This window comes from Vespa velutina, chromosome 4 (assembly GCF_912470025.1).
Source record: "Vespa velutina chromosome 4, iVesVel2.1, whole genome shotgun sequence".
Taxonomy (NCBI): domain Eukaryota; kingdom Metazoa; phylum Arthropoda; class Insecta; order Hymenoptera; family Vespidae; genus Vespa; species Vespa velutina.
In genome coordinates this window covers 6,673,449-6,697,337 of record NC_062191.1, presented here as the reverse complement: position 1 = coordinate 6,697,337, position 23,889 = coordinate 6,673,449, and the positions used below count along the sequence as shown (strand labels likewise).

Below are 23,889 nucleotides of genomic sequence, written 5' to 3'. Positions count from 1 at the left end.
GTTTCAAGCTTCAAAGACATTCGAGTCAATTTTTGTGACGATGTCTCGATAGTAGACATACGAATTGTATGCAAACGAAAAATAATTGAGACGATCGTGCTCGACGTTTGTATATTGCGTGGAAATGTTGATTTATCCATCGAAATGCCGTCTAAGTGGAATATCATTGATTCGTTCGTTTTCTCGAAGAGAGAATGATAGAGAAGAAGATGATGATGAAGAAGAAGAAAAAGTAGAAGGAAGAGCAAGAGGAGGAGGAGGAGGAGGAGGAGGAGGAGGAGGAGGAAGAGGAGGAGGAAAATGTAGAGAGAGCTTGCTATTGTGCTGCCTCTAAATTGAATTTTTTTCAATTCATTCCACTTCGCGGATGCCGAGAGAGGTTTCGAAGTCGATGGGTGTCTGCGCGCGACAGCGGTACCTGCTCGCCGTAAATTCTCATTATTTTTAAATTGGAAATGAGAAGTGTACGCGCGTGCTACGGAGAGAGAGAAAAGAGAGGAAAGAAAAAAGGAAAAAGGGACGGAAAATGCCTTGATAAAAAGAGAAAACGGAGGGTACATTATTCTGAGTAAACGCCTATTCTTACGTGAGAAGTGTCGAAGAAGTTAAGTTAATTACGTACCGACTTGTCGATAGCAGCCAGGCAATCGTACGAAAAACGACGTAAAATGGAGAGGAGCAATTTGACAAGAACGTTTTTGTTTCTATAATTGGTCGTTTGAATTTTATCGGATTAACCATTCTCGCATTTTCAAAATTTTCTCCTGAGAAAATGATATAGTAGGACACTGGAGAATCCAAATATTTATAAATACTTCGATTTAAAAGAAATCATTCAGCACAAAATCAATACATACATAAATAGATGATACATAAGTATAAATATTTAAAGAAAGTAATAGAAACTAATTAAATTATCTACTTCATTGTTTACTTTCGATTATATCTAATTTCTATTCTTTTATACTTTCGATTGTAGCCGCTGTTTCTGTATTTTTTATCTGCTATCCTTTCGAAATTTTACCAATACATATGTTCTTATAAACCTATAAAGCTTCTCTTAATTACTTTCTCAATTTATTGACTCTACTTTAATTATAATATAGATTATTTAGATCGCTACCTTAACAAGTGAGAAAATATATTTCTTAATAACATCCTTGAACATTTTCTAATTTAATTTTCTCCTACTCGATAAAATCATTCGTTCCATAACTTATGACGTATAATTGAATAAGCAAATTTCTTAACATTTTTATAGATACCTGTCAATAAATTGTATGTTTCCTATACCAATTTATTATATTAAACACTGAATTGTGTTCTTCAGATACAAAGTAAAACCATATGCGTTATTAACTGAAAAATAACAAAATTACCTGCTTACATAGTTGCCATCGTTGCTCCTGTTTATTTTGAGTTTCCTCATCTTCGTTAATGGAAATGAAATACACAATAATTATCATTGAATTCGATAGAACGTGAAAAATACAATCAATGATAAAAGGAACCAACGTATTATCTATTACAAGCAAAGATCAAATCTGAATTTACGATATATATCCTTTGTAACTGATTGCATTATTGTAATTACGACAGATATCATTTTTAATTGTTTACATTATTCTAAAATTAAAAATATATTGATAAAACCTAGAAGCGAATATCGCGTAGAGCTAAAAAGATCACTCGTTATAGATCATTATAAAAAGATAAGCAATGTTTTTCGTAGCAGCACTCACAATTTTCTTACATCGGGCATCCATATTTGGCGCGCGTTTGGATTTAAACGACGCAAGCGTCACAGTGGTCGTTTTTCGAACTACTTTGTATTTTGGTCTTTACGTATAATTATTAGGTAAATTAGGTAAATAGAAAAGATCATTTACATAACATTATGTATAATACTAATGCTGGTTTATAATATAATTTCAAGTCGAGTATAATAACTTAATATATGCATGTAACGGCACGCACAAGGAATAGGCAAAATTAATGTTTATTCAATCAAGTACGTGACAATAGTTTGTATCGTGATATGAAGATATACAACAGATAGTTTCAGCTCTGTTTTCATCTAAATAATTACCAATCGAAGATTACAAGCACCGTGTATGAAAATGATTCGAGGAACGAAAACGAAATTAGTTAGCTAAGTTTAAGTATAACTGAAACTACATTTTATATATCGAGAAATTATTTTCAAACAGATCTTTGCAGGTTCCGATGCGACAGATAAGTAGTCGAAATCTGTAAAGTATGATATTTTACCGTGTACAACGGAAGTTGTGGAGTATATTATATTATCAAACACTTAAACGGTAATATATATATATATATCTCTATTCCTTCATAACTATGGCACATTTAACTACAGTTCCATTATTACAACAAAAAACCACTTTCACAGTAGTCCGAAAAAACACTTTCTCTTTTCGAACTGAAGAAACGTTCATTCCCTTCGTGTGAGCGTTAAAATAGCCTTCCACTTATGAATTTGTTATATATATATATATATATATATACATATATATATATATATATTTTTTTTTCTTTCTTTTTTTTGTCTTTTTTGTCTTTTTTTTGTCTTTTTTTTTCTTTTTCTTTTTCTTTTTTTTTTTTTTTTTTAATTATTAGTATACTATCATTAAATCGCTCGCATGCAGAATCTCCGATTTCCAAAGAGCAATGATTCTAGATGTATGTAGGATAGCGCAAATGTAGTGTACCTACCGAACAACCGAAAGTTTTATTCGATCCTTAGCCTCGAATAACATGTTTCCATTATTATATTTTTCTCGTAAATGTCGCCTATTAAGTCTCCAACGACTCGCCGAGTTCGCGAGTTTTGTACTAATAATTGATAGTGAAGACATCCCACGATACAATAACGGGATTAATTCAATGCGATTTGAATATATTGTCCAAGAAAGATCATACCACGAAGTTTAAACAACTCGAAGAATGCATTCTAGTTAATCGTCTGTAGGATGCATTTATAAGTATTAATGCAAGTGATTAGTACCATTAACATCGACTATACAATTATTGCTATGGAAGCAGTACGTCGATTCAGAGCCTCGATAAATTCAATTGAATTTTTTGCACCCGCACAAGCGCGCGCCCGGAACGCACGTGTGTGTATATCATATATTGTCTTTATGTTATCTAGTCTATACGTACAGTTAAAATTAGAATAGTTTGCTCTTCCGTGCCATTTATGCATTACAAATTCAGTTGAATTCACCAACGACGCTGAAGTAGCGTAACTTATAACACATTATTTATAAACAGCTTTTTATAACGCATAATCTTTCCTACTTTGTGTATGTATGTGTGTGTATGTGTGTGTGGGTATGTATGTGTATTCTTTTTTTTTTCTCATTCCATTATATATATATACATTAGCGTGTCTAGCGATAACTACAATTCGATAACAATTATACATTCTTATCGGCGTGACATGTTTCGCAGTATACCTTTTCCTACTACAAAACTCGCCTCCGTGGATAAAATATATACTTCATCGTTTGATATTTTACCCAATCCTCTGCATGTTCGACTAATTAACTATATTTTTATTGTCAATACATTCGGAGGATAAAATCGCTGCGCCTCGAATTTCTGCTGTCTTTGATAATTCCATGCCCCGTGATTAAATACCTATCTTCTTCGTGAAAAAGGAGACGAGAAAGTAAAACGATGTTATATCGTTTCACTCGAATTCCACCGTTGTCGCATTTTTTTTTCCCCTCACCTCATTGACAATAAAGAAGAGCGTAATGTAAAGACGTCATAAATGGCGCAGGACATCCGAATGAATCAACGAGTACCATCGATTAAAAGGCGAATTATTTCGTAATTGCTCGTATTGACTCCTGTATCGTCGTCTCACTCCTTTATGATTTTTAAGCGATTCGTACTATAAGCTCATATCGAACCGCCTCTTTCATGTCTTAATGTTTTCTTGAATAAAGATTATGATCGATATTGTTGTTGAAGTGACCTTGTATATGTAATCGCTTTATTATCTACCATCCACTCAATTTCGTCTTGCTAATGTGCGTACCTATAACCTGTGACCAGCACAGATGATCATGAGTGTGTTGTTTGTGTGTATGCGCATGTGTGTGTGTGTGTGTGTGGAATCTGTGTGTATGCGTATGTGTGTATGTGTGTATGTGTATGTGCGCGCGCGCAGGGGGCTTTCCTTATCATCACGACCCTATACTTTATTCGTTCACACATTCAATTTTTCTTTTTCTCTTTCATATTCCTTTTTATCTATTAATATTTCTCTCTCTCTCTCCCTCTCTCTCCCTCTCTTTCTCTCTCTCTCTCTCTCTCTCTCTCTCTCTCTCTCTCTCTCTCTCTCTCTTTTTCTCTCTCATACTTCCACTCTAATTCACTCTTTGTCCCTACATACATGTTTCTCATAGAGCATACACTTGGAGCTTGTAATACGGTTAATTTTGCTTTCTTATCAAAGAGAGAAGAATTCATGGATGAATCGCAAATGCCAACTTCTTGCATATAATTTCCATACTCGTCCATATGAATCGTATCCGGATTCGAATCAAGCGATACTCTCATAGCTGGTACCATTTCTTATCCTTGTACTTCAGCATCAGACCGTGTGCCGACGTTGAAAAGTTTTCAGCCTCGGACATCATGCGAGCCGTTCGTTCTTCAAGGTGCGACAACTTCTCTCCACGCTCCACTACCATGTGATGCGCCTGAGCAATTTCACCGGTGATCCCTGTAACGCGTTCTCTCATATTTTCCGTGCCTGCATTTGGACCAGGGATGTGTTTAGCAACTGTACGAGATGCACGACCACTCGATTCGCCGACTGAAATGTACCAATTCTCTCTCGGTTAAACTGCATAATTTAATTGTGTTTTATTAAGAGCATAGAAAATGATTGTACCTACATTTTAATGAATTCTTAAATGGAATCACTAAAGAGTATACTAATTATCTTATAGGTAAACGGCTATAATATTTTGGGATTTAAAGCTTTTAAATATATTATGTCTACGAAGCGTGCTGCGTGTAACATCATATTTCTCAGCGAAAGGCAAACATTTTATAACATTTTATTACGTAAGCATAAAAGAAGAAAGATAAATAATATTTTGGAAGGAAATGCAACTTACACAACTCTTCTCTATCGAGACTTCTCGAACCACCGCCGAACAGGCCCCTAAAGAAACTTTCCTTAGGTGGTTCCGGCATATCGTGACCGATAAACAAATCTCCCATCATTTCGGTCAATTCTCCGCTAAAAATGACAAGCTTCGTAATTTCGAATAATCCAATAATACGTCGATGACTTTTTATAAACTTTTATCGAAGTCAACTTTATTATTTGTACGGGTAAAATAATTTTATTCGTTGCCCTACCAGAATTCGCTTGATATTGAAAACTTCTGTATCTCCGTAGGCGAGGACAGATACAGACCGTGGCCACGATTACTGAAGCAAAGAGTCTTCGCAATCCTGGAAAAGAAGATATTCGTACGGATTTTACCGTGACGTGCAGATTTATTCGTACCACTTTCTTTCTTAGATAGAAAATAAATGATAACAGGGCTGAATAATAAATGCGTTTAATGTGCGTTTGCATACATAGCATCAAGCTTCGCTGGGTGAATAGATTATTAGCTCGAAAAAGACTTTAGAAGGAAGGAAGTAAATAATATGTATATATGTTGCTGATATGTGCTGAATGATCCATAACATTTAGAAAAAAATTAATGGGAGAAAAAAGAATATAAATGACGCGGATAAGGTAGGATATATCACTATGTATCATGTAACATAGATTATTGGGAGATTTGTTATTTCATAAATGACTTACTGATCGGTATCGCCATTAACAAACAGTTGATGACCCCATATGGACAACATGGGGTCTACAATGCCGTGTTTTGTAGTCTGAAAACTGTTAGAGATTACAGAGACAGGAGGAAGGTAAGCAGCCGACCGTAACGAGCGTTAAAATAGTTATTAATTAAATCGTCTGACAGTATATTTATAAAGCTGTCTGCCTAGATCTTCGAGCGCGAAAAAAGTATGTGAAAAACCTTGCTCGCATGTTCCTGGCTGCGCGATTTCTACATTCTCCAACGATATCATAATAATAAATGAAATATAATTAACGTTGCTATACAATATGTATATATTATTTACATATATATATAGATGCGTTATCGACCTAAAAATGAAAGAATCTTTGAATTCTATATAAGATGCGATTGTACGAAGATATAAACGGTGCGATAAGAGTGCTCGTATAAAAAAGTACTACACAGGGCATGCCGTGAGTGTGTCGAGGATAAACGAGTGCTTTGATTAGTATCGTAGACGAGAAAAGTCGCATGCCATATTAGTTTTCTTCTACTCCTCTAATAATTCGAAATCATTGAGTAGATTTGTACAAAATTTTACGAATAACATTGCCGATAAAACCGAAATATATTTTATCAAAGAGCATTGAAAATTCTTATTCGTTCGTATATAATAAACCATATATGTATATATCAAAGGATTTGCATTGCAATTTATATTTAGCATAAAGCTTTATATGTATGTATATATTTTATAAATTCAAATAGCAATAATGCGTTTCGTCCGCACTATTCGATAAGAGCCAAGCCATATTTGAATTATGTATTATTCGACTCCATGCACCAATAAAATTCAATGTATATTACAAATATTTAAAATTTATATAAAACTCGAAGCAATTTTGGTGCAGCTTGAAGCTAAAAATTTGGAGTATTTTACAATCACGAGATACTTAATAGAACAATTTTAAATATAGCAATACTGCATTATAGAGCATTAGAATAATCTGCTATAAAAATTTTAAAGTAAGCATATAAAATATTATACCGTGCGGGATCTTACGATAGATCTTCGCAATGAAATCGCAACTATTAAGCTTTTTATACAATATAATTATATTATATTATATAATATATTAATATTTATCTGTATAAATAAATCTTGTTTCTACGTTATCAAATATATTTATGAGCTTTGCTTAACCGCTTGAATTACCGCTTGATACGTATTAACTTTAGGCCTAACGTCCATTTAAAAGCAAAACATTACTAGTAGATTGTTAACTATTTGATTAATAATATTTTATATTATATCGATTAATAATATTTAACTATTTGATGAATAATAAGCATTAGTAGCCGAAATATAAATTTGTATAGCTATATAATAACCAATAAACAATTATTATTACAATAAGTTTTTAAACGTAGAAGCGCGTATAAGTTAGTTCAAGAAAATCGATAAATTCTTGTAGCATTGCTACAATAAAATGACCATTAATAGGCAATCCGAAAAAAAAAAATTAATATAATCAGACATTTTGCTTACCTCAAATCTGTAAGCGGTAGAAAATCGACGTCTATTAGCGGCCTGAGACTAGGTAGACTATACGTAGATACGTGACCATTTGAGACGTAACATACTAGGCAGACATTATCTGAAAAATTCAATTATATTATATTTCAATCTGTATTCTGAATAAATTGTTAATAATTTATTTATCAAAAGTGATGCAGAAAAATATAGAAAAGAAATGTTCCTCTATACAGAAAAAGTTATGCTTGCAAATAGAACGTTGTCGTGCGCCGTAATAAATAAAACTAATCTAAAAGACCGTCTGTTATGTGTTAACCATCCAACAATGGTGGTTGAAACTAAAATACGGCACCATGATGTTTCATTGAATAGAATTCAATTCCAACGACGAGCAAACTGAGAGAGAAGTTCTTGTTACCTTTCAAAGTCGTAACCTCTGCCTTGATTACAATATGAGTCTCTGCCAATTGTTGTCTGTAGACGCAATCTTGAGAGGGTAAAGCCACGACCCTCGCTTGCTTCTCAGACGTCAGGACGACAAATTGCCGATCCTCAAAACCATCCCCGGTTGTAACTTGAGCGTTCAAGGACGGTGATAATCGGCTATTGCATTTTCCTTGGTTCTCTTTAACAAGCATCAAATACAGTTATCCGCTATTCTATTTCCCCGTCAGGAACAGTATTCGATTCATTCCGAATGAATGTTAACACGTTGAATGTAACGTGCCTCGCAAATAAACTACGTCGGCATTTTCACATTTATTGATATTGACAATGATATTGAAATGATTACGCGATATTTTATAATGTCAATGACTCATAAAGAATATAATATGTGAATTTCTTTTATATAAGAATGAACGATCAATTACGATAAAACGTATAAGTTCGTTCGACATTATAGAAAACAACAAATTAATAATTATTGATCTTTATAAATAATATAATATAAAACATTTACGATCTTATTTATTGTTAAAAAATATATTCCTACTGTAAAAATGTATTCTTACTGTTACGTTCTTTTCCTGCATCGACATTCTCATCTCTCCAGGATTCAAAAGAATATGGTATTAATGCACCATTGCAATCCAAAAATGACATCGACAGGATGCAACCCTTCAACTTGAACGTCGATCCATCTGTTTACAAAAAGAAAAAAAAAAAAAAAAAAAAAAAGAAAAAATTAGAAGCCGTCGTATGATTTTATAATTGGCATGAAATTTTATAATCTAATCGTAATATCTTACTACATGTTGAAACAACCACAGGATATGAATGTCTCTCGCCTGGTACAGGTGGATTAAATACGATGGTTTGTATGGACCCCAAAGACGTACCAACCCATAAAGTGGGTAAGGTGCTGGTATCTTGAAAAAATTTGATACACACACACACACACATATATATATATATATATATATATTACAATTATTACTATGTGTATAGTAAAATCGATTTATACATACACACACATACACACAAAGAGAGAGAATAGTTATAAAGTTCCTAGCAAATTAAATCTTTAATATTATATTAAGGGATAACTAATAGATTTAACAAATAACTCGACTTACCGCTTTTCTTCGTATAGGAGTCAGCGAACGTAAGGCAGCTAATGGTTTCCGTGGTGATATTCTCAAGCGAAGACATGCTTGAGCTCCGTGATCGTTGAAAGGAACCGTCAAATTTGTCTATCCGGCCAGCGATCCCAAAAATAAACTGACGATTACATACAGAATGTGTAGTTCGTTTAATCTGTCTACAAGCGTCATGCACAACATACTACATATATACTTTCAACGCTTCGTACTTCAACGTGATCATTTGATAATAATTAAATTATATCTGATTCTAATATTCATCGATTTTCGTTAAATCATTTTACATCGAAACGTGAAATGATTTAATAACGATACTATTCATGATCAACGATTAGAACGGACATAAGTTGAAATTATTCACTGTATCGATGTAAACGAATTTATAACAAAAGATCGTACGTTCATAGAGACAGATTACAACGATATTAAGATAAATATAATACAATAAATAACAATGATACAATAATATTACAACAACGGGAGCGCCAGCTAAAACAACAACAATATCGACGCAATGTTCAAACGTTAAGGAACAGCGACAAGAACAAGTAGCATGAGCATTAGCAACGACAATAACAGCAACACAATACTACCATGACTTCTTGATTCGGCAATCGGCATCGTAACATCTTTCATCACATCGCATCACATTCATCGACCGATTCGTTAATATCTACTATATGTATGTATATGTATAATATATATATATATATACATATATATATATATATGCGATCGTCAAACTCGCTACAGGAGGTTTTATCGGATGGAACACGTCATTCTAGTACTAAAAAAAAATGGTCAAAAATAAAGAGACCCTTAAGAATCCAAACTTTTCGAAATTCGAATGCTCGGATGTGTATCGTTTTTTTATCGAAAGCATAAGCTCTACGAGTACACGCAGAATGATCATCGACCATCGATTACGGGCCAGCATAATAACACGGCTAGGGATTAGCATCGAATGCAAGGTGATTCTTCGAAATACAGGCTTCGGATATGTATTACGATAAATGGAGAACCTCTTTCAACGAGCACGTGCGCGAGTACTAAATACAGTCCTCGACTAGGTGCAGGCTTTTCTATCGATATCGAGCAGGTAAAGATTTTAAGGGTAATTTTGATTTTGTATTCGACGAGGCTAAATTAACATCACCGGCCGGCTCAACTTTCTTACGATAGAAACGTATAAAATATTTTCTTTCGACGAACTTTTAGAAGTATCTGAAAAGAGGAGGAGGGGAAGAGAGAGCGTCGACAAAATGAAAATGAGGGTAGCAAAGTGCCCTGCGGTGCGTTGTTTTAATCTGTGGAATAAATTTATTCTGCTGATTTCATTCCTTCCTTCCAAAGTGTCTCTCTATCTTGTCCGTAATACCTATGTATGTATACGTATAGGAGGTATCTGTTTTGCTGAAAACATTAAAATACTATTCTTATAATATATTATTCAAGACGTTTACGTTTACACGATAAATTAAAATAAATTTTGGAAAGGTGTCAGGATCGAGCCAAGATAGAAAGTTTTAATATATGTATCCAGGATGCCATGTAAGATCTTATTAACGATATCTTACACCGGCAGAAATTGTCGGATCTCGTTCGATAAGAGATTCTACGAGATCTAATTATCGGTTTTCAATGCGTCCTCGCACAGTTCCGATTATAAATTGCTCAATCCTGTACCCGTTCCTAAGTCAAAGACGCGCAATTTGTACGCGTAAAGTTTCCTTATTTAAAAGTCCATTACCTCGTGACTACACGACGCATACACATACATATTGACTTATTCGTAGAGATGGTCATCGTTTTCAATTAGAAAATGTAGATATAATAATATATAGATATATATATATATCATGTAATTAAATAAAAATTGCGTCTACATTTTCATTGAAAACTCTTGAAAAAGCTTTTCAAAAAAACCGATGTATGCGTATATATATATATATATATATATATAAATTTCAAGGTAATTCCATTATAGTTAGCTCACTTCTTTAATTTTTCTACTTTTTCTCTCGTCCCTCGGTTTTCTTTCTTCTTCTCTTCATTTCTAACGACAGGCGACGAAGTACGCTTTGTCAATGAAACACTCTGATGAGTCCACCGTCGCGACCGGGATTAATTACTTAAGATTTGCCGAGAATGCTGCAAGATACGGTATTCATCTATTCTAGCGAGCGGTACGAGAGAGAAAGAGACAAAAAGGGTGGGGAAAAGAGAGAGAGAGAGAGAGAGAGAGAGAGAGAGAGAGAGAGAAAGCGCGAACTTATGTGACGCTAACGTATCGTAACATCATCTCGCGTACATACACATATGTATGTATATGTGGACAATGTACATAAATATGGAAAGTTGTACGAAATGTCACATACGGAAATGCAAGCGCGCGACAATATTTCGTAACGCCTCGTGAAATTCAACGCGTTCTTCTGGAAATTTATATATTCTCACGCCACTCTGTGCATTCGCGACGATTACCGCGAATTAATTAATCGCGAAGAAAACCTCCCCCTCAATCATCAAAACGATATAACGTGCGAGAAATAAATTATAATATCGAATAGAAAGAAAAAAAAATATCTATTGGAATTAATATATTTGCTTTAATAAATAAAAAAGAAAAAAAAACAACAAAAAAAAGAAAAGAAAGAAGAAGAAGAAGAAAAATAACGATTTCATCGTACTTTCGTATAACAATTTAGCAATTGAAAATTAGAATTATTATGGACCCTTATTCAATAGGTTAAGTGAGTTTCGATAATATATGTGAATATTCGAAAAGCTCGAAGGACAAAAGACATTTAACGCGAATCAATAAAGAGGTCTTTGGAATTGGATGGCATACTTCTTTATGGTTCGCCGAGCGTGCAACTTGAAAATTTTACTGTAGACGTGTGCCCACTCGTTTAGCTTAGCTCGAATTCCCTCGAGACAAAAGGGACTCTCGGTGAAGACTCTTGTTCGAGTTTCGATCGAACTACGAATGTTATCTTATCGGATGGGATAGATATATACATCTCTTCTCCTCTTCTCTTCCTCCGTTTGGTGGTATACACGCGTGCGCGCGCACAAAGTGATACAGATCGATATCAATACAGTCCTGTCCTACTATAGGAGGCTCCTTGTCACGGATCCACACCTTGAAATACGCGATTGATTATACGCGAAACGGCGCCGATTACGTTCCGCGAATATGAGAGTTAGAACAGATTGAAGCGTCAATCCGATGCATATAAAACAGATAGCATCGTTTATCCGTTAAACGGACCAGATATGAACGGAGTGGATAAACTTACTTGCTTATGCAAGATGCTAATTCGAGATACATGCTCTCGTCTTTCTAAGCTCCTAAAAAGTGTCTTCCACAGTTATTTACATTTTCGAGTGACACTTGAAGCTTGAATTAATTAAAGCCCATAGAAGAAGTGAGGCAACTCGAATGGTATCTTAAAGATGTTATCTCGCTGCCATAAAGGGAACGAAAAGAAAAGAAAAGAAAAGAAAAGAAAATCAGAAAATTACTTTTAAAGTTGTTTGTCTCACGTGCGAGCTCACTGGAAACTTTTACCTTCTTATTTTATATGTACTTAACTTTATCGTCCCAGTTAAAGAAATGAAAAGAAATTTAAAATAATGCAAATCAATTGTTCTTATTGAATTGATTGCCGTAATCGATCAAATTTCTGCACTTTTTTTTCTGATTATGTTTATTCACGATATCATCTAATATTAAGGATCTACGGTTGTACACTTTACACACACACAAAGGCTCGTTAATGCACAACACTTCCATTTCCCCAAGATCTCGAGCGGTCCAAAACGCGCGCGTGCAAGTATGTACTCGAGAATGTTAACGTTAACAACTACGTCAAAACAGTGTTTGTGCCTCCTATATTCTACATCCAGACAAGATACACCATTACGGATTATGCAACGTCAGACCACATCTATTATTAAATAAAATAAACAAGCAAGAGTTCGGTGAGTCGTCAAAGAGTGAAGGCAATTAATAAACGGAAAGAAAGATCATCATTTTCGAAGGGTGCAAGTGCAACAGCTAAGTATATCTCAAGCGATTTATAACATGTGCCGCTTTGTATTTTTTTTTTTTTTTTTTCTTTCATTTTTTATGTTCGTTCCCATCTAAAACAAGACTTCGCATTGCCGAGTACACGAGTGTAATGTAAAAGACGGTGGTAACAAAACAAGAAAAAAGGGTGCAGATAGTATTAGAGCCACTAGAGAAAGAGAGAGAGAGAGAGAGAGAGAGAGAGAAAGAGAGAGAGAGAAAATACATTGACACTGACATCGGCATGAAAACCAGAGATACTATCAATCACAGACAATCAGGAAAGTGTAGGAAGAAGTAGATGTGTTCGCAGAAACGGCGTTGCTAAATCGAACGTTGAACGATAGACTCGTTGATGAACTTAGATTCTTCTTATCGTTTATCTTTTCGACAACGACGTTTGATCAGTTAAAAACTCTCTCGCTTAGAATATATTCGAACAAGACAACGGAATGGACATAGCAACGCCGCGCAAAAATGCTAACGCGCAAAAATACTTTTCGACTAGTCACAGAGATCCTCTGATAATTTGTAGAAGATATGCTGTTTCATGAGATGAGAAGAAGATAGATTTAAGAGATGGAGAAGGAAAGGAAAAATATAGAGAATATGATGGTGTAAAGGAAAGAAGAAAGTAGATGGATTAAAAAAGAAGAAAATTAGTAATAGCGAAGAGAAAAAGAAAAAGAGAGAGAGAGAGAGAGAGAGAGAGAGAGAGAGAGAGAGAGAGAGAGAGAGAGAGAGAGAGAGCGAGAGAGAGAAAGAGAGAGATAGAAGATTAGAAGATTGATGTCTCAGTGATTGATGCAATCGACACATCATTAAAAACAATCGTTCTAAAAATGACGATACTACCGAGGCTGCTATATTGCCTGGTGTTGATCAGAATGTTCTGGTAGTTGGAAGAAGGCTGATGTCCGGGAGACGAATAGCCACGCGCGTCGTTGCTACGCAGAACATGGGAGTGCGGGGAGGATGTCGTTGAGGAGGAACCGGCTCTGCCAGAGGCCCAGTAAGTATCCGCATCATAGTGGCTGGTTGTAGTCGTGCTCAAACACTTCTGGAGCTTGCGTACGGCGGTCGTTCGCGGTGGACGCGTTTCCGCGCTTTTACGAACAGCCATGCCGGTATTATTATGCTCGTCGTCAGCTGTGTTGATCACACCGCTTGTACGACGCGTGGCCAACGATCGAACAACGCTGCCGCCGCCGCCGCCGCCGCCGCCACCACCACCACCACCACCTCCACCATCGCCACATCTACCGCCAATTCCAGCTCTATACTCGACGATACTACCACCACCACTACCACCACCTTCCTCGCTATCGTCAACACCCCGATTACCGAGAGTTTCGCTAACGCTCGAAGCATTATTCTGGTCGCTATCGCTCTCACCCTTACCACTGCTACCACCAACATTCCCAGCACTGCCAACCACGTTTCTTCCAGTTACCAGCGATACGTACATCTCGTTCATCTATAAATCATTCATGCGTCAAATGTGACAGGGAATATAAAAATAATAGAACGATCACTAGCTCGTTATACCAGCTATTCTCTCCTATGTATTCTGCAAAAGTCGTTCATGGATAGGAAGTAATTTTTCGATATAAATATTTATACTTAAGTCTATCTTAGTGATAGATATACATTTAAATCGACTATCAACGAAATATTGTCTTGCCAACTGATCAGATATCAGAAATATCAAACGATTTTATATTATGATCAAGTATCAAGTATCTTTTTTAATCATTTTAAAAATAATTTGCAAAAGATTCTACGTTATATCGTTTCCAATATTATAAATCAATGTGATTTAGAATGAAACTTTCAAAAAAGCAAAATCAGCGACCATGCGGAACGAACGTCGGATATGAGTTTTATCCACGAACGACCTTGCACTTTTATTCGCTGCTACATGAAAAAGAAAAAAAACACCTGGAACGACGCCTCTCAAAAATCTGCTTTAAAAACTTGTTGAAATTCTCTAATGTTGTAAAAAACGACTTTTCATCGACCAGATGAATTTATTAGCATTTGTAAGTGATTATATTATGATCTCACCTTAAAATTGCTTCCCTCGCCCCTTTAAACATTAAGCAAATTTTGTATAAATAAATATTATTATCTTATTAATTTTAAAACTTGCTCGTAAAATAATTACGGAAATATAACGTATTTCAAGTTAATTCTTCTGTTTTAACATGTTCATGTTGATTTACATCGTTGCGACAAAAAAATATAAATAAATTATATTCTCCGAAGAGATTTGTGAAGAATTCAAAAAGAGAGAGAGAGAGAGAGAGAGAGAGAGAGAGAGAGAGAGAGAGAGAGAGAATAAAATAAAATAAATCTGTCTAGAGATCGATTTTCCGATGATGATGGAAGCATAAGATGCTTGGAATAGTAATCCAATGCCATCCATCTAATCATTAGACAGTAACAACAGATTTTCTTTTGCTGAAAAAGTTTCAAAATTATTTTATACGACTATATATTTATACGACTTTGTTCTCCAGTAACAAAAGAATATTCTTTTACAACGATGTTACGACGATAATTGAACTTTAATCGATTATTCAAATTTAATGATCTACCTATTCGATATCATTCCCACTTGATTTTTACGAGGAGAGGATAACAAAAAAAAAACGGAACGATGATTAGGATGTAAATGAAATTGCACAGGGCAAACACATAATTATAAGGTCAGCAAACGTAAAGCGAATGCACATCTATCGAACGAAGCTTCAAAAAATAAAATGATTCATTATCTATGTGATCTCATTAAAATTATTATTGTGATTTGAGTCGAGATTAGAAATTAAATATAGGATTTCTCGTGGATACTTTTTTTCTCAGATATTTCCTGATGGCCATACTACCATGATCGAGGAATATATCAAATATAAGGCTAAAAGAAAATACATGCGCACGAAATGTAAAAAGCATGCTATAATATTAACAACGTTTGCCAACATCTACAATAAAACTTTACGCTGCGAAAATATTTGTGAGAATGATATCGTATAATCAACAATAATAATTCAATAATCGTTTGATATCAATATATCTTGATTATATCGTTGATAATAATAATCTAAAGAAAACTAAAGCGAGATAATTCGTAAGTTTTTCTGTTCTCATTATTAATTGTACATTCATTAAACATCAAGAAGAAGAATACAACTTAGAACTTACCCAGAATAAATTAATTGTTACGACTTCTGGAATGGTATGTATCTAGTGCAGTCATCTGAACTTGGCTTTAAATTTTAAAGAGGAATAAACTTGTCTCCTATCAAATGCCCTTAAACTCGGATCTCAAAGATCAAAAAATTTTAACATGAAAAGACCTTCGAATGAGAGAATCCAGTAACAATTATGTATATCGATCGTTTCGAGAGAAAAAACTACGAAAAAAGAAAAACGTGGTTTCCTTTAAAAGGAAAAGAAGAAAGAAGAGGAAAAAGCTTGAATATCGATCGATCGAAGAGCACCTTCCTAGGTCGAGCGTACGATCGTTTTCCCACTTTGTAACGACCACCTTGTGAAATACACATTGATATGTACTATACAGTCTTCTCTATAGCAGTTAGTCAATGTAGGCCAGGAAAAGCCAACAAAAGTAATCCACAAAGCACCCTGTCAACCATAACTTACACAGTCGATTGCTCGCAGTATAACGTTCGGACTATATTGTTATGTACATGTGACACGTGTATATAGGTATATATTCAAAAAATAAAATACAAAAATATACGCGAGCGAAACAAGTCGACATTTCGTCATTTAATCAATGATGCTGTGACGTCGTGTTATTATCATTACTATTGCTAATGCGTGCAAAACCATTTAAAAGATATCTCGAAAAGCTTTGAAAAGCGACGCTGTACCGAGAGAAAGGTGCTCGTGTGTAATTGTACATACATTGTGATATATATATATGTGTGTGTGTGTATATACGTATATATATATATATATATATATATATATATATATATATATATATTGCACATATACAATTATATACAATTTATATATATGTATATATATATATATATGTGTATACAATATAGAAAAGCAGAGTGAGAATAAAACATTTTGCCATAGAACGAAATGGAATTTTCCTGTCATTTTTGAGAGTCCATTTGTCGATCGGCTACATATCGTGACATTCGATATTTCTTCACCGTAAGAACTTTATTCGCGATCTTTTTTAAACTTTAACAATGTACCTAAGCTACTGTGAACACGTGTTCGAGCACTTGAATGATTTCGATCGATAATGATCGTGTAACTCTTCCTCGATTGTACGTCGATCGACTTTATTAATAAATACAAATGAAAAAGCCAGGATCCTCGGTCGTAATTCATACGCAATAATTAAATTAAAAAAATGTGGGAAGTGTCATGACAAATGGTGCAATTATACAAAGTGCGTCTTCAGAAAATCGAACACAAAAGCGCGTCAATCGTCGTACTTTTCTCTCGGTGATAAGACAACTGCGATATATTTAATGAAAAATCTTCTTCGGTGTTACCTGAATCGAGCTTGCTGTCGGGGAAGACCGCAAAACTGATTTGAACCTGAAAAAGTGGTTAGAGTAGAATCTCCTCACACCGTTTACCGGAACGATGAACGGTCAGAGATAAACCGCTGATAATTTTCTTTTTCTTTTTTGTTGTTTTTTCTTTTTTTTTTTTTTTTTTTTTTTTAATCTTTTTTTTTTTTCTTTTTTTTTTTTTCTTTTCTTTTTTTTCTTTGGCATTATATGACGCTCAAATTCGAAAAAATGCAAAAAATTTAAAAATTGTCGTCTTTCGATTGTATATGCACGTATGTGTATGTGTATGTATATATATATATATATGATGTTAAATCCACAAAAACGTTCTAACATCTTCTGTTCGAGATAAAGCTTCGAACGTTCATGGAAAGAGGATTTTTCAAATGAAACAAAACATTTTAATAAATATTTCAATAGCCTATGTGCGCAAAGACGAATAATAATAAAAAGAAATTCCTATCCAGACCAAAAAAAAAAAAGGTGGTGCAAATTCTAAGTTAAAACATTTCAACTATGCATTCCATACTCATGGGTCGTGCCATAAGGTTCGGACTACAAGAGCATGATCGAATTTGTTTATCCAAGCAGGAGAACACATGGATTACTAGTCAAGAAAATTGTATATACAGGCTGACCGAACAATATATAAATATATATATATATATATATATATATATATATATATATACACATATATAAAAAAAAAATATATATATAGAGAAAATGGAAAAGTCATATCTTTAAAAATCCATACCAAATAAGATCAGTTTTCTTTTCAATCTCCGATGAGATTTTAGTTTGACGATTTTGAATCCAAGACATTCGTATCATACTACTATGGTAAAGCATATGATACGCGATATCGTAGTATAAAAAGGATACCTTTCAACGTTGCCTCGATTCCGACGATAATACCGATTGTTTATTATATGTAATACCATTTTTTTTTAACAAATACCCATCCCTTTCATTCTCTCTCATTCTCCTTTTTTTCGTATCTAATATTCAACATATTTTTTTATCCTTCGATAGATAAGTAAAATTTTATTTACCAGTACGTACGTACGTTCAATTTGCATTAGATTTTCCCCACTTCGTTGCTATACATTCTGTAGAGCTTCGTGTGAGGAGGAAAAATAAAGTAAGACTATAACAGGGTCAATACAAAGAAAGATTGCCTACCTGTCCTGTTCATATAACAATAACAACATTTGCATCCCTTTTTCATCTTTTGTCGATTCACAAGAATGGCAAGACGAAAAATAAAATAAATGACTTGTATAAAGTCTGGTAAAGAACAAACGAGTGAAAGAGTCTCGTGTATTATGCGTCTCCGTACATATATACTCTTATATTTTATGCATTTTCTTTATAAATTTTCTTTTCTTTTATACATTTTCTTTTACTGTAAAATGTTTGAATATTCTGATAACATACGTTTGCTACTCAATAAGAATTCATTCGTAAGACGAAACAATATTTTCATAAAAACATTTTTCATAATATAAATATAATGAGGATTTTTATGTATGAATATGATAAAAAATTGATCGATAAAACGAAAGAAACGAAAGAAAATTTAGGCATCCTCTCGATAAAGAAATGATCGATGTTTCGTGAAGAATTATGTTTTATCTTTATCCAAAAGATATATTTCTTCTCGCGTTTTTCTGATTCAAATCGAAATCATCTTTATCAACCACCAAAAAAAAAAAAAAAAAAAAAAAAAGGAAAGAAAGAAAAAATTACAGCGTTTAATTTATACGCGATATAAAAAGATGGAGAAATATACGATCCTATAAAATCCATGAGAAAAATAAGTTTTTAAAGAATTGCAGAATTTAAAAAGTTACGACAAGTAAATGAATGTATTTATAAAAAAAAAAAAAAAAAATAAAAATAAAAATCGATTCCTCTGAACTATATCGAAGTTATTTAGAATATATTTCTCTCAAGATCCTTCTTCATTAATCAATAAAATAAAATTTTAATGCAGGAAATAAGAAAACAAGTTTTAAAGTATCAACGTTGATCTTAAATAAACGTCGGATAAACTTTCTCAATATTACCAACGATGTATCCACAAATTTTTAAAAAATATTCTCTTCAGATATTTCAATAAAAATTAATTAATATTTCAATCCACAATGAAATTCTTAGATGGTAATCAAATTATTCGCAAAAATAATTTCAATGCGATTAGAGAATCATAATCTAATATCAAAATATCCTATCATTCCTATAAACAATCGTGATTTCAAATTCTAAATTCCTCTTGACTCTTATATACATATATATATATATATATATATATATATATATATATATATAAAAAGAAAATATTTGTTTATCTTTAGAAAAATTACAAACAAGTTTAACTTTCTCATAATGGCGATACGAGAAATTTAAGAGAATATAAAAAATGGACCATACATTGGTCTTATAAAGTCTCGCATTATGGTCGCATAAAGTCTCAAAAGATGATGCGTCATGTAAGACTTCTATCTCATGCGTTTCTACGGGCATCCTATGCATTTCCATTAACACCGAAAGTACAGAGTATGTATATAAACGAGAGGAGGCGATGGAACCAGGAAGTCAGGAGAGAGAGAGAGAGAGAAAGAGAGAGAGAGAGAGAGAGAGAGAGAGAGAGAGAGAGAAAAGAAAATGAATAATAAAATGAATGAGACGAAAAAGGTATAGGAAAGGTATAAGAAGAGATGAAATTAAAAAAGGGAAAAGGCTTACAGAGGCGGATCGCTTAATCTTAGAAATTCATATAACCTGAAATTTAAAAAATAGAGCTCTCTTAGAGGATTCATCCTCATCGAAAAATATATCGAGTAACTTATGATCCAAGTAAGTACATGAACTCGTTCCTCCGATTATTCGACGTGAAACACAATACTGAAAAATAGACGATGAGAAAATATCGATCGCCCCTAGAACGTTACTATCCGCCGCTGGATATGGAAGAAAAAAGAGAGAAAGAAAAAAAAAAAAAAAGAAAAAAGAAAAAAGTAAAAGAAGAAGAAAGAAAAAAAATGGGGCAGAAAAGCGTATCGAGGATTAGCATAGCTTTCCGTGTAACATTAGTTTAACTCAGACAAATCGCCGTAGGCTGACTTCCTTCTTTAATTCGCGCTAGTACTGCCAATGCGGTGTATATTTTCTATGTATGTATATATTCTTTTTTTTTTCTTGTCTTTTTCTTTCTTTTTGGAAGGAAATGTGTATATATATATATATATACAGAGAGAGAGAGAATAACGGATATAGTTATTGACGAGTACGTAAAGATGATCCACTTTAGATCTCATATTCGATAAAAGCTAAAACAACGCTTCACAGATATATCTCCGTGCGCTTAATATAAATCGGTTTATTTGCTAAACGATACATATCATGACTCTACCGAAGCAGTGCTTACTAAAATTGCCAGTGAAACATGCTATCTCATTCGAAACGCATACCCGTTGCGCCTAAAACGTTGACCGACGCACCAAATAGATACACACTTTAATTTATAATATAGAACGTATCCTTTCAATGCACCAGGGCAAAACTTTTAAACTATAGAACGTGCTAGCGGCACATCGTGCAATTATGGTGTTCCATTGGTGTATCTACTTTGACTCTTATGATGTTCCACATAACTATATATATATATATATATGCTCATTCTCTCGTACCCCTATTATCAAAAGAATTCTAATTGATTCATATTCGAGACCCGCGAATAAATAATAGCCAACGACCGTATCCGTTACCCTTTGATCAAACTTTTCAAGAATCAATTACTTTTTTCAAATTCTTCGTCTTTCATTCATTAATATCAGAGAAAATATCATTTCAAATGGCAAACGGAATCGATTAAAGAAAATAATTTAACCTCTAGCCGGAGACATTTCTATTTTATTATTTAATCAAAATATACCGAGAAAGAATTAGATATCGTTAATTTTATAATGTCTAACAATAAAATCGATGATTAAACAATTAGATAAAATTGTGTCGTCTCCGACGAAAGGTAAGTATGTTAGAAGAAAAACTAATAGCTGGGGCCACCGTGTTAGCAGTAACGATTCGCGCATATTGTTATCGCACGTGAACGTTAATTAATAGAAATTAGTTAAACGCGTGCTTCTCGTTAAGAAATATATTAGGCTTTCTCGTTAATAGTACGACGCGCAGCTTCACACATTCACACACGCGTTCGCCAACACATTCAATCACAATGCAGTAATCTCTAATACGATTAACCGTTAATCTCTAAAAAGGCCACACGAGCAACACAACACTCTTCTCTATTTGTAAGATTAAAACACTTACTGAATCTTCTTATAAGATTTCCAGTGAAGGAGTCTGCGACTGGTGCCGTGTTATCCTCGCATCTTAGGTCACAAACGGTTGATCCATCAGTTTTCTGGTATTTCAGATTAGGCACGGAAAGTAGACGTCCCTCTCTCTTACTCTGAATCCCCATCACTATCCTCTTCAATCGTGGCTTTCGATCGTTCTCATGCAAGGACAATTCTAAAGGTCTCGCGGCCATCGTGCTCGTAGCCATCGTCGTAACGTTCGCCGTGTGAGTTCTTTCGACGGCTTCGTTACGTTCAACTCCGCTTTGTCTCTCGCTTTCGGTATCTGCATTTTTCGTATCATGAGGACAAGAAGCTTGAGGACTTTCGCGACCCAAAGGATTCGCACAGGAGACCGACTCATCTTCCTCCGTCTCAAGACTTTCGACCGGTGAAAGAGCTCTCGAGGACTCGTTGACGTTGCAATAAAAAACGGAAGAACTCTTCGGAGGGGCACTCTCACTGCCTACCTGCTGGAAATGGGGTACTCGTATGAACTTTCAGTCGATCGACCCGTTACAACTGAACTCGCCTAAAGTAGTAAAGACCATCAGCTTGCACGTAGCTATATTAGTACGTATATATAGATAGAAAGACACGCGTATGTGTGTAACATAGTAGCGGCCCACTTTGCACCGCTTCCTTTCGGTAGCTAGTTAGAAGATCCCGAGAATGAATTGACACGTACCGCGAACAAGGTCGAGATAATTGACAGCGACGACCTTGAGAAGAAGACGCTTCGGAAATTGGATAAGAGAGAAGCAGACAGAGAGAAAGAAAGAGAAGAAAAAAATAGAACAAGAGAAAGAGAGAAAGAGAAAAAAAATAAAAGAGAAAAATCCAAAGGAGAAAAGTAGACGAAAATATGTTCGATTCGTCCGATAAAACGATTTCCCGTTATGTAAGAGCATCTTAAAAAGGACATACAAGTACCCCATTCTGAGATGACACCAAGGACGACGCAAACGTATTCTTTATCTTGAGATCGACCTTGCTGAGCTGTCGTTTCAGACGAAAACCCTTCCAACCATGATTCTTCGGGCTGTCTTCACCGTTCGATGCAGTTGTACTTCCAGAGACAAGCTTGGCCGAGCCCTCGCTCGTCGATTCCTCGGTCAATTTTTCAACATTGCTTCCGACCGGACAACTCGAATCACGTGGCGATGCACGCTGACACTGAGAATGTTGTTGCTGTTGATGTTGATGAGTATCTGCTAGCGGCATCGTTAATATCGGCTCGCTCTCCCTCGTCGCTTCCGGCTGAGTCTGATGGATTCAACATGTTGGGCTTTGCACAATCAATCGGTTCATTAGGTACAAAAAACAGAACATTCGTTCTACGACTAAAAGCAGGCACAATCCAATCGTATTATGTTTAGCGCGTCTCCTTTATCGCTGCCATTAAATTAAACACGCTCGCCGTCGGATTTAAACGAGAAGGCCGCACCGATTTGAACGCGAAAATTGAAAATTATACTCGTATTAAGGTATTTCCTTATACTCGATGTTTGCTAGCGATTATCGCTGACCAACGCGATAACATGTTCTTTCTCGAATATAGTTTCACACCACGCTGTCGACTATCGGTTATGATTAATTTTTCATTTCCCTTTCTTTAGTTTCTTTCAACACTCCATCAGAAAAAGACCTACGAGTATTATATTTTCGATTGCATTTTATATTTTGATGCCCGTTTAATGCACGTTCTGTCGAAATAACAGTTTATACATTATTCAATAATGAATAAAAAAGAAAAAAAAATTTGACGTAACACTCGATTCGATGAATTTTTTTTAACCACATCCGTCGATGAAAAAAAAAGATTAAGTGTTACTTTCGAGCATAATCGTTTACTATGTCTTCGAAACACCACACACATGTCACTT

At 34.5% G+C, this 23,889-nt stretch overlaps 1 protein-coding gene across 22 annotated transcripts in view; it reads right to left on the bottom strand.

The window, feature by feature from the left end:
* Nucleotides 1-1,980: 1,980 nt before the first annotated feature.
* The window catches only part of LOC124948767 (syntaxin-binding protein 5), a 50,178-nt gene continuing 28,269 nt past the window's right edge, over nt 1,981-23,889 (bottom strand). For 4 of the 22 annotated variants that reach the window (XM_047492896.1, XM_047492889.1, XM_047492899.1 and 1 more), the window contains 11 exons: nt 22,931-23,269; nt 21,975-22,476; nt 8,967-9,092; nt 8,640-8,759; nt 8,403-8,531; nt 7,808-8,014; nt 7,402-7,510; nt 5,864-5,947; nt 5,407-5,502; nt 5,160-5,284; nt 1,981-4,852 (listed from right to left, as the gene is read on the bottom strand). In XM_047492896.1, the coding sequence (XP_047348852.1) occupies nt 4,590-4,852; nt 5,160-5,284; nt 5,407-5,502; nt 5,864-5,947; nt 7,402-7,510; nt 7,808-8,014; nt 8,403-8,531; nt 8,640-8,759; nt 8,967-9,092; nt 21,975-22,476; nt 22,931-23,269 (2,100 nt within the window). In that variant the 3' untranslated portion in view covers nt 1,981-4,589. Of the gene's footprint in view, nt 4,853-5,159; nt 5,285-5,406; nt 5,503-5,863; nt 5,948-7,401; nt 7,511-7,807; nt 8,015-8,402; nt 8,532-8,639; nt 8,760-8,966; nt 9,112-14,463; nt 14,546-17,615; nt 17,662-21,974; nt 22,477-22,930; nt 23,270-23,889 lie in introns of all 22 variants that reach the window. The other 18 variants (XM_047492901.1, XM_047492906.1, XM_047492900.1 and 15 more) reach the window with 12 other exon arrangements.